The 11,879-nt window shown below is 35.2% G+C and overlaps 1 protein-coding gene across 7 annotated transcripts in view; it reads right to left on the bottom strand.

Moving 5' to 3' along the window:
- Positions 1-11,879, bottom strand: part of MEMO1 (mediator of cell motility 1) — a 114,744-nt gene that overhangs the window by 15,983 nt on the left and 86,882 nt on the right. For 3 of the 7 annotated variants that reach the window (XM_040623067.1, XM_040623066.1, XM_008700256.2), the window contains one exon: positions 5,054-5,196. The exons of the other annotated variants lie outside the window; for them this stretch is intronic. In XM_040623067.1, coding sequence (XP_040479001.1) covers positions 5,054-5,196 — 143 coding nt within the window. The remainder of the gene's footprint in view (positions 1-5,053; positions 5,197-11,879) is intronic. 7 annotated transcript variants of the gene reach the window in all.

Consider the following 11,879-nt stretch of genomic DNA (forward strand, 5'->3'; position numbering starts at 1 on the left):
GGTGCCTTCCCTCAGTTCTTTTCAAATTCAAAAGATGAGAGGAAAAATAACCCAAGAAAAAAAATCCTGTAAAGCAGAAACCTTACTCTTTGAGGGAAGGAGGGTAGCTCATTTGTGAATCCATTCCAGAGCACGCTTTCTGAGAAAAAGAAATACAGGTAAGTAATTTTCCCATCTCCAAAGGTGACTGGTGATTAATGAGTGGATTCACAGAGTGTGGAGAGTAAGCTCCAGGGATGTCTGTTTAACACACAACAATCAACTAATGAGGACAAACATAACAATGAATGGTACAAGAACCAACACTACTTTTTAAGTACCTCAAAACAAAAAGTAAAAAAATATCAAATACCTCAACATTAAGCTATACACTGGATTGCAGAAATAAACAATGAGCTGGGAAAGTTGATTTGAAAGCCCCCAAAAAGATTAGTGAACAAAATAGACTTTCAGACATATGTCCAGTAAAAACTGTACTGTTACACATTCACTTAATCACCTCATGTTTATATGTTAAAGCATTTTCAATTATTTGAGTTAACCCTCACAACAACCTATGAGATAGATTATTAGCTCATTCTATACTAAGGGCCTAAAATGGGGACATTCATAATTGAAATTGTGAAAAACTATAGTCCTTTCATTCTAAAGTCTTGGTTATAATGTAAAAAAAAAAAAAAAAGGTTTTAACCTTCCCTCAAAAGATCAAAAACTGAAATATGTGGAATTAGTATGTGTAAAACTTGAGAAGACAAATATGAAAGCTTGGATAAGATGTATTTCAGGAATTAGCTAGCTTATACTCAAACCAATTGAAATTATTTAGAAAATAGTAATACCCTAGTACCTAAGAGACTAACAACAGAAAGGAGAAAAGAGCAGGCATGCATAATCACTTGTTAATGTATATTAAACTGGAAATCTGAATAGTTAAAGATATAAATTCATAAATATTCTGGGGAATGCCACTTCTGATAGGTGACACATATTCATAAAAAAGAAATTATGTGGGGCGCCTGGGTGGCACAGCGGTTAGGTGTTTGCCTTCGGCTCAGGGCGTGATCCCAGCGTTGTGGGATCGAGCCCCACATCAGGCTCCTCTGCTATGAGCCTGCTTCTTCCTCTCCCACTCCCCCTACTTGTGTTCCCTCTCTCGCTGGCTGTCTCTATCTCTGTCGAATAAATAAATAAAATCTTTAAAAAAAAAAAAAAGAAATTATGTAAACCTAGACTAATATAAGTATATATTATATGTAAAAATCCAAAATTGCTGGAGTGTAGTAAATTTTATTCATATTTTGATAAAATAATTTATCATTAACATTTACCAAGTAAATTTACTGAAGTTAATTTGCGCTTAAAACCACTGTAAAAGGAATATTAAGTAGAATGAATCGACTTTAAAAAAATTAATTTGTTAGATGCAGCTTCATTTAGAAACTTCTTAGAAGTTAATCAGAAATTATGTTAATGAAAGCTGCCAATAATCTAAATGTGAAAATATAAATTTCAGGGAGATCAGGAAAGTACAAATATTAGCAGTATGTATTATATATAAAGAGAAGAGCAAAAATGAATTAGGAAAACAGAATGAAAATTCTACCAACTGAAAAACTAAAATAAGCCCAGACAAAATTCTCTTATATGGGCAAGAAACTTGATCAGATAACATTACCTAACCATAGTAAAAATCAAATACTAGTAGCAAATGTCCTTCACTTATACCACAATCCCTGGTAGTAGCAGGAAGGGTGAAATGAGGTAGGATCATGAAGTGTTACTAGGAAACATCACCCTATTGGGCTGACTAATGAATTTTCATGTGGATTAGACTAACGATAAAATAAAAGACAGGAACTGAAATGGTGAGGGTTTTTTTTTTTTTCTTTGCGGGGTGGGACAGGAAATGGAGGGACAGAAAATAGGGTCATAATAGAATCCAGGTTCCCATTCTCCCTTGGCTTTTCCCACCGAAAAAGAAAACTTGAGAATATTTTAGTCTTTCTATTTTTCTCTCTCTAATGTCTTTTTCAAGTCCACATAAAATTTAAATGGGATCTGAAAGATGAAAATCTTTAAAGCAAAGTACACTTAAAAAAAAAAATTCATTCTTACAATGATATTGGCTAACAAGTAAAATCAACCAGGCAAAATCCTTCCAATCACTGTCTCTATCACCAAATCTCTTGCTTTATTTTTAACAGAAGCTGGACATAATAGAAATAATAACTAGAAATGAAAAATGTTGTCACTGCTAGTACTCTAATATGTTATTCAACAGAACAAAATTCCACTGTAGGCATCTGAGTAATTTGTCAACTGTACTATAATCAATTGATTTATCTTCAAAAATCAGCTACTTAGAAATGTACAGGGTGTTGACAGCTTAACTCAATGAATCTTTTAGGATGTCCGAGTATCTGAAGAACTGAATCCTTCCTGTGAAATAATTTAGAATTCAGTGTTATCATTACTTTGATATGGTAAAATCAATCTATATAGTATCTTTGCCAGAAGAAGAAGGAGGAGGAGGAGGAAAGAAGAAACCATTAAGAAATACCCTCACAAGAAAAAGCTAGATTTTTGAAATGGGAGTATAACATTCTTTAACTGAGAAAAGATGACCAATGTCACCAGAGCATGAACTCTGAGGAATATGAAAATTTCTAAGACATTTAATAACCTATAACTAGCCAATGATTCATATTACTTCAATTAGGCATATAAAATAGAAGACGAATCTTACTTTACAAGAATGACAGTTACTATTATTATTGTAGAAGGGAAACTACCAGTCTTGGAATAGTATCCATGCAACACCTTCCACTCAACCCCAGGCCTTCACCAAATTTCCTAATAAGAATTAGTACAGTGCTTCCCATAAGTACAAAATAAGTACTTAATGAGTATTGTTAGTGATAGTGATACTAAAAAAATAAACACTTGGAAAACTTCTATTACTTAACCACCAAATGTAAATATAAATACGTTTTAGTCTCCGGATAATTCTCATAACTGACATCTACCAACCTTTGGAAATTTTGAGTTCTTATTTGTAATTATCACCAGGAAATTCTAGCTTACAATTTAAATGCCAAAATTTTCTATAACACAGGAGATCAAATGGCCTAAATAACTTTCCAAGAATCTAGGTAGAATATAAAACAAAATTCATCTTTCTCTCTCAATATTGTACTTAAATTCAGTACTTGGACTAGGGCTTGTTTGTTTTAGAATTCATTAATGAGGTAAGAAGAATGATTCAAAAGAAAAGAGCAATTTTAAAACTTGTACTGGTTTTTGTGTGGATTTATGCTGTGATTGCACATGGTACCAACCTTGAGTGAGAACCCAGATTCTAAAGAACAATATCAGGGGAACTAATTATTTAAATCATAAAAGTAATTTAAAGTGATTCATAAGAGCCTTAAAAGTGAAGAGGGAGGGGACACATGCTTCAAGAATTTTTGAATTTCTAAAACATATCTACATGCTTTATTACTAATGCAAATTCACAATACTAAGAAAAATAGTCTTTTTTTCAACAATGATACTCCTTAGTTTTTAAGATCAACTATGACTAAACATCAGAATTTCCAAGCATCTACTTAGTTCTTACATCTAAGTAATATACTTACAATCCATAAAAAATAACTTCTGCCAAAGGTAGCAAACCAACTAGCCAACAGAATTGATTATGAAAGAACCCTGACAACCTCTTAGAGAGTTTGGCAAGGCAGCACAGCTACCTGCATACCCTAAACCAGAACTTCCCAACTTCAGCACTAGGTATTTTGGGCAGGATAATTCTTTGATGTGGAGGGCTGTCCTGTGTACTAGAGGATGTTTATTTAGCAGCTTCTCTGGACTCCACTAAGTAGATGCCTAAAGCATCCCCACTACCCACCCCCACCCCACTGTAATGACAAAAACGTCTCCAGGCATTTCCAAATGCCCCCTTATAAGACAATCTGCCCCAGATGAGAAATTAGTGCTTAAACCAAAACACTTTTCTATAAGGGAGGATGCCTCTCTTAAAATGATCTCAGCGCCATTCAAAGAGCAGGGTAAGAGAAAATACCAGCCTAACCAGGACAGATAAATATTGAGTCAACTCTGGAAATCAATGCTTAAGACACGTAAAAGCCACGGCTCCCTAGATCTCATTAAGGATGTTTTTCTGGCCATTCTAGTACTCTATCTTAAAATGCATAGTCTTGTGCTGATGTTTTCTCTATAATCAAAGAAATAATTGAAGGATGAACAGATATTGGCATCCTCAAGCCAATGAGAGATGTCCTAAAAAGAACAAATTCAAAAATATACTCTAGAACAGCAATGGATAAAGGACAGCAAGTTGTATTCAAAGAATCAAAAAATAAAATTTACTCAAAGAGGCGTCCACAAATGTCTTCCTTTATGAACTGTTATTCACTGTGAAGTTTCCTTATTCTTTTTATTCACAATAATAACAAAAATCACTTAAGAGTCCTTACCCTTATACATCATTACCAATGAAGACCACAATGTTAATAGCCAACATGTTACATACTTTGGAGGGTAGCTCTAAACTGATGGCAAAAATTAAGCACCAAAGGAAAAATAGAAAGGAAAAAAAAAACGCTAATTACAAAAAAAAAAAAAAAGAAAGAAATGTGGAAAAGGACTGGCATAGCACACAGTGCTCTTCTACCTTCTAAAGAAGAACATTTCTTGTATCTACGAAAAAACTAACTTCAGAGAATCTACCACACAACTCAACCTGGAAACAGGGTTAAAAGATCTTAACTCCCACTAATGTAAGTGGCTAAGCAAGGATGCCCTCACAGTGTGAATCCAATTATACCAGTCGCCTTTGGAAATGTATCCATAATCCACTACCATAATCTGATCCTTTTTAAAAGACTTTTTATTCACTTTTAAACATTGCAGCTAAAAGTAAAACTTTCCAAGGGAAGTGATAAGGAACTGAAAATCAGAGCTTAGAGTGAAAAGATAGCATTAACCACAAGTATATATTATCTACCATGATATGTTAAAATCTAGAACTTACCCCAATGGCAGAAATCAGAAGAAACCACAAAGAGATTACTAGGATCCGCTAGATATTTACTGAAGAGTTTTCCGAATTCCTGTTCTTTTGACTCACTCAGAGCTCCAACCAGTACAGGAATAATGGTAAACTCATCCTTATGGCTTAAAGAAAACAGAAGAAAAAAAAAAAAAGTCATTTAAGAAGTATAAGAATAAAAAATAGTTTTCCAATGTGTTGGCACTAAAAAGTGGAACATTTATAAATAATAGTAAGGATAAGATACATACTGTTGAATTTTTTAATCTATAAATTAGATGTTTAAAGAAGACCATGTAAAAATAAGAGAGATACAGAATACTAAAAATATCTATTTAAATTACAGAAATGTACAATACTTCTTTAGGTAAACAAAGCTATTTTACTACCAGGCATAACAATATCCTCAAATATAAAAATAAGCCCATCAGACCATCACCAAGTCAAGTCTTCTCAACTACCCATCAAAGCTACAATCACCTGCCTAATCCTTCTGCAATTTTAAAAGAGCATTAAACTCTTCCTCAATATTTTAATCCTATCCTGTTATAAATACCACCACTTCTGGCACTTTATAAACCTGCTAAGTGAGACCTACAAAACTTAATCTTGGCTCCCATAAGATACACCAACTGCTCCTTATACCTACACTAATAAACAGATGTAGGACAGTGTGAAGATAAAACTCAAATTTCACTGGCATCTAGGGTGGACACAGAATTCAAGGAAGTAGGTATTAATTTCTAGCAGCAAGAAAAAGACACCACACCCACCCATAATGTTTATGACATATCTACAAGTCCCTTTTTCACGCTACAGATTGACAGATTTATGGAAAAGGAACAGAGCAGATTAATAGAGAATAACTATGATGGGCTATAGAAATAGACGTTCATCCAAAACCTTTTAAAATTTTCATTGCAGTGAAATTTTACTTACATATATTCAATATTATTTATATTCTAAGTGATCCCAGATTGGAATTTTAGAAGCGTGAATCATGTTTGTCTGACTTGCTCTGAACAGGACTTTAAAAAAAAAAAAATCACCATTATAATAAATGCTTTTTAATATGATAATCTGACACTTAACTGATGTAGGACAAACAGAATTCATAAAAAGGTTTTTAAAAATACTAAGTTTAAGTTTATTCCCAAAATAAGTGTTAGCCCAGCTTCATAAAGCTAAATTCAGGGCACCCAAGCACCTCCCCCATGAAGACCCCCTTACCCTTGTCAATTGCGAAATAAACAGATCATACAGATCTCCAGTCCCTCTGCAATGCAGGGGCTTCTTGGGCAGAATCTGCATCTATGGAGTAAGAAAAAAAGAGGAAGCTGGCAGAGGAAGCTGCCATGGAATGTCTCTTTCTCTGACTCTTTTACCAGTTTGCTGAACAACTGCATGAACGAATAGGGGCTCTTCAATAAGTTAAGAGTGATTATCATTTGAAAGGAAAGAATTTGAGCTCTAGTAAAAATTCAAGAAGATTGTTATGAATTGTTCTAACTTCAAGTACTATCCATATAAATAAACTAAGATCATCAAGGAGTATGTAATTATGACATGGTAGGGACATAGTTACATAGAGTATAAAAAACAAGAAGTCAGAAGAAATAGGTTCAATTACCATCTTCATCACATAATAAAAGTTGAGAGGGTGAGTAAATTACTAACCTAAAAATGTACTTCCTTATCTATAAAGTGATCAAAATTACAATATCTATTTTCTAAAATTGCTACAAAGTGAGAAACACTACCGGGAAAGTACTTTGTCAACTACTGTTGGCTCATTCTAAAGAAATAATACATGTCTACTATTCCACAGAGCCACCAAACCATTCACTCACCCTCAGCCTCAGCTTGCAAATCTATCTATACCAAGGTAAAAAGGCTCATACTACTTAGAAATCTAAGCTTTGAATCAAGATCCATCCACCTCCTTGTCATTTCTCAAAAAAAAAAAAAAAAAAAAATACTTGTTGTTCTGTATTTCCACAAAGTATGAATTAGAAAAAAGAGCATTTGGCTTTGAAATGGAATATTCCTAGATTTTAGAATTCAAGTTGTCAAGTTGGTCTTCCCCAATGAAGGTGTACAAAATCTCACCCTCAAAAAATATTTATAAAACTGTCAAAAAAAAAAAAAAAAGACCCACTTTGTGCTCTAGAAATTAACCAAAGACAAAAAAACACAACAAGAATAGTTTATTCATGTAAAATAACTGAACTTCTTGGGAAGAACAGTAGGAGTCTGGTATCTTACCAGGCGCTACCTCCATTCCCCTGCCCCACTCTACCAACATGGTGAGATTAGCCATGAAAACCAGCAGCTTCACTGCTGAAGAGCCGACTTTGATTTGAAGGAACGAGCAGAAAACTCACACCCCTCAGGAAGCAGAAAAGCCTGTAGTTCTTGTAGCCTGAGAATACTGTACCAGTGGAGGCAAGTCACAAACCTGAAGACTACCTAGAAATTTAACAAGGAGATTCTGGAAAGGAGAGAGCCACAGAGGGACCCGATAAATTCATATATTCCGAGAAGAGGCTTGATGCCCTCCACATAAACCCGTCTGACTAGAAGGCAGCAAGCACATATGTGCAGGTGAAATACCCATAAAGTTCCAAGCTCCCCCAATATGCCAGCTAATTAGGAGGGTGAGAGCACGCCCAAGGGAAAGTGGAAACCTGAGAGAAACCAACATCACACATCCCAGGCTGACTGGAAATCCACGTGCACACACTGGCAGACCAGGGAAGACCCAAAAGAAAGGAAAGGAGGCAAACTAGAAAACGGCCCAAATTTTGAATATGCTTCCCAAACTATACCCAATACACCAGCAGAGGATGAAAGCCTTCCTGGCTCAAGGTGTTCAATCACAACCTCCAACCAATCATTAGCTACGCACTAAGCAATGCAGACACAGAGGTGAACTCTAGAAAGCGAAATTATAAGAAATTTTTAAAAGCTGAGGAGATATATCAGTAGCCACAATTTTGGGAGACATAAATTCTGCAGACAAGGCCAACAGAGTTACTTTTTAAAAAAAGTGAATAAATGAATGAACAAATGAAACCACCACCACCACCACCACCATCACCACCACTACCACCTGCAGAAAATTTTAATAAAACCAGAATTAAGTTGCTATAATACAAGATTTTAAAAGTCCAGTTTTAAGAAAAAATTATGAGCCACAAAAACAGGAAAGTGTACCACATTCTCAGAGGAAAAAGGAAAAAAAGTAGCCCACAGAAGCTGTATCCACAGGGGACCAGATTTAGCAAAGACTTCAAAATAATTATTACATGTTCAAAAAAATCAAGAAAAACTATGCTTTAAAAAGTTAAAATATGGCAATGACTAAATAAGTAGTAAATATCAACAAAGAAATGCAAGCTATTAAAAAATTTAATAGCTTTAATGGAAATTTTAGAGTTGAAAAGTATAGCAAATGAAATTAAAAATCTACTAGGATAGTCTGAAAACATTACATAAAGAATCTGTGAAGTTAAAGACAAAATAAATCATCCAACCTGTAGAGAGGGAAAAAAAAAAGGATTGAAGAAAAACAAACACAGCACTGGAGACTTGTAGACAACATCAAACATACTAGGATACACACAATGGGAGTCCCAAAAAAAGGTACAGTAAAACTATTAGAAGAAATAATGGCTGAAAACTTTCCAAATTTCATGAAAAACATTAATCTACAGTTCCAAGAGACTCAACAACCCAAAGTAGGATAAGCACAAAGAGATCCCCATCTAGATACACTATAATAAAACCGATGAAAACCAAAGACAAGGAGAAAATTTTAAAAGCAGCAAAAGGAAAATGACTCATTACTTACAGGATAGTGTTTTCAACAAATGGTACTGGAATAACTGAATATCCATACGAAAAAAAAAGTGAACTTACACCTTTACCTTATACCACACATAAGAATTAACACAAACTGGGTAACAGACATAACTATAAGAGCTAAAATAATAACACTTCCGGAAAGGGGTCAGCAACAATCTTTTTAAGGGGTCCATAAAGTAAATAATAAAGTAAATATTTTAGGTTTGGGGGGCCAGACAATCTCCATTACTACTCAACTGTCACTGTAAAAGAAAGCAGCCACAGACAATATGTAAGTGAGTAGGTATGATGGCTATGTTCCAATAAAACATTTACAATAACAAGTTGTGGGCCAGATGTGGTCTGCAGACTATAGTTTGCTGATTCCTGTTCAAGAAGAGAAAATCTCTGTGACCCTGAATTAGACAAAGATTTCTTAAATATAATATCAAAAGCTAAATCCACAAAGAAAAAAAACAATAAAATGAATTCATCAAAAACTTTTGCTCTTCAACAAAGCAAAAGAACCTGTATCTAGAATATGTAAAATCTCTTACAACTCAGTCAAAAGACAAATTACCAAATTTAAACTAGGGCGAAATATATGAACAGACATTTCACAAGAGAAGACATACAAATAACTAATAACCACACTAAAAAGTTGTTCAACATCATGAGTCACTGGAAAGATGCAAATTAACACCAAATGAGGTTACACTATGCATCTATCAGAATAGCTATAATCAGAAATACTGACAATAACAGGTACTGGCCAGAATGGGGAGACACTGAACCTTCATGCATTGCTGCTGGAATATAAAATGGTGTTGTCACTTTAGAAAATAGTTTGGCAGTTTTTGAAAGAGTTAATACATAGATTTATACGACCCAGCCACATCATTCCTAAGTATCTATTCAAGAGAAATGAAAACATATGTTCATATAAAGATTTGTACAAGAATCTTTTTAACATTATTCCTAATAGCCAAAAATGGAAGTGATCTAAATGTCCATCAACTGGTGAATGTATAAACAAAACATGGCATATTCACATAATATAATAACTATTTGGCAATAAAAAGGAATGAACTATTGATACATAATACAACATGGATGAACCTCAAAAACAGTATGCTAAGTGAAAAACGATAGATACAAAAGACATTTCATATGATTCTATCTATATGAAATTTCCAGAAAATATAAATCTATAGAGACAGAGAGCAGATAAATGGTTGCTTAAGATTCAGAGTCGGAGGGGCACCTGGGTGGCTCAGTCAATTAAGCTTCTGCCTTAGGCTCAGGTCATGATCCCAGGGTCCTGTGATGGAGCCCCACATCAGGCTCCCTGCTCAGCCGAGAGTCTGCATTCCCCTCTCCATCTGCCTCTCCCCCAGCTTATGCTCTCTCTCTCTCTCAAATAAATATATAATCTTTAAACAAAAAAACAAAAGAAAACAAAAGAGTCGGAGCCAGAATTGCCCTCAAATGCACACAAGGTTTCTTTTTTGTGTAATAAAAATATTCTCAAACTAGATTATGAGAATGATTGCACAACTCTATAAATTTACTAAGAATCACTGAGTTGTACTCCTACATGAGTGAATTTTATAAGATGTAAATCATACTTCAATAGAGCTGTTAAAAGAAAAAAAAAAAAAAGAAAATCCAGCTTTGCCCCTTGCAAGCTGTGATCCCTGCAGCAGGTTACCTAAAACTACCCTAAGCCTCCATCTAGTCATCAGCAAAAATAGAGCTAATAATACTTACCTTACTTACAAGGCTCTAACGAGCACTTCCGTAATGCAGAGGAAAGTTTTATCTCTTATTTTTCTGTCCTATACCTTAAACCATACTGCAGAAAATTAATATATCCAAGATGTGTAACAGACTAAAAAGAACTGAAATCCCAGAATCAAGAGAGGAGCACTCGCTTTAAAAACAAATACTACTATATCCCCAATACTCTTGAAGGCACAGAGCACTAAAAATCTACATTCTAGTATCCAAGGACCTTGACTGAGGCCACAATCAGAAAGAAAAGAAGAATTTTAAGATCTAATACAAACCCTAGATATAAGAAGCATTAGAACGGCATTTAAGTGAGTCAGAAACTTATGGCAGGCTGGAATTGGGAAAAGAGGAATGGGAATCTTGCAGGAGAGCTACCCTAGCAGGTCTGTTGCAGCAATTTTTAGAAGAGGCTGCTTGTAAAGGCTAGCCCTTGGCTTTTTCGGTGTTCCTTCCTTATGCTGATTAAGGCTGTTTTACCCACTTGGGACTCCGTACCAGCTGGCCTGGACTGTAAACAAAATGAAAACAAAATGGCAAATACTCACTTTCCTTCTGAGAGTCTAGAATTTCAGTAGCTGGAGCTATTTAGGCAGGCAGAGAGTCCCTACATGATCAGCCTCCAGTCAAAATCCTGGATTTTGAAACTTAAAGCAGGAACTTGCACGTGTCTTACACTGATGGAGGAAGCACGTTCTATTCAGCCCATCCTATGAGAGGGAGAACACTGAAAGCCTCCACCTGGATTCCCCCAGATTCTGCCTGATGTGTCCTTTTCCCTTGCTGGTCCTGTTGCATATTCTATCTTTTCCAATAAACCATAACCATGAATACGCTGTGCGTCCTTCTAACGAATCTTCAAATGTAAGGTTGGTGGTGGAATCCCTGGAACAGGTGTTAAAGGCAAAGTGCCATAAAAAAATCATAACTGCAGAGTTTTAGGGGAGCCTTATAAAAAATAATTTCTCTTCCTTCTGATCAAATTCACCTTCAGACCACAGAGACATGTATATAGACTTTGTACAGAATACTTTGACTCACTAAAAGAAAGAATAAAAAGATCCAGAAAAGGGGTGCCTGGGTGGCTCAGTTGTTAAGTGTCTACCTTCAGCCCAGGGCGTGATCCCAGGGTTCTGGGATCGAGCCCTACATCGGGTTCCCTACTCTCCTG

The sequence above is a fragment of the Ursus maritimus genome, unplaced genomic scaffold (assembly GCF_017311325.1).
Source record: "Ursus maritimus isolate PB19 unplaced genomic scaffold, ASM1731132v1 scaffold_6, whole genome shotgun sequence".
NCBI lineage: Eukaryota > Metazoa > Chordata > Mammalia > Carnivora > Ursidae > Ursus > Ursus maritimus.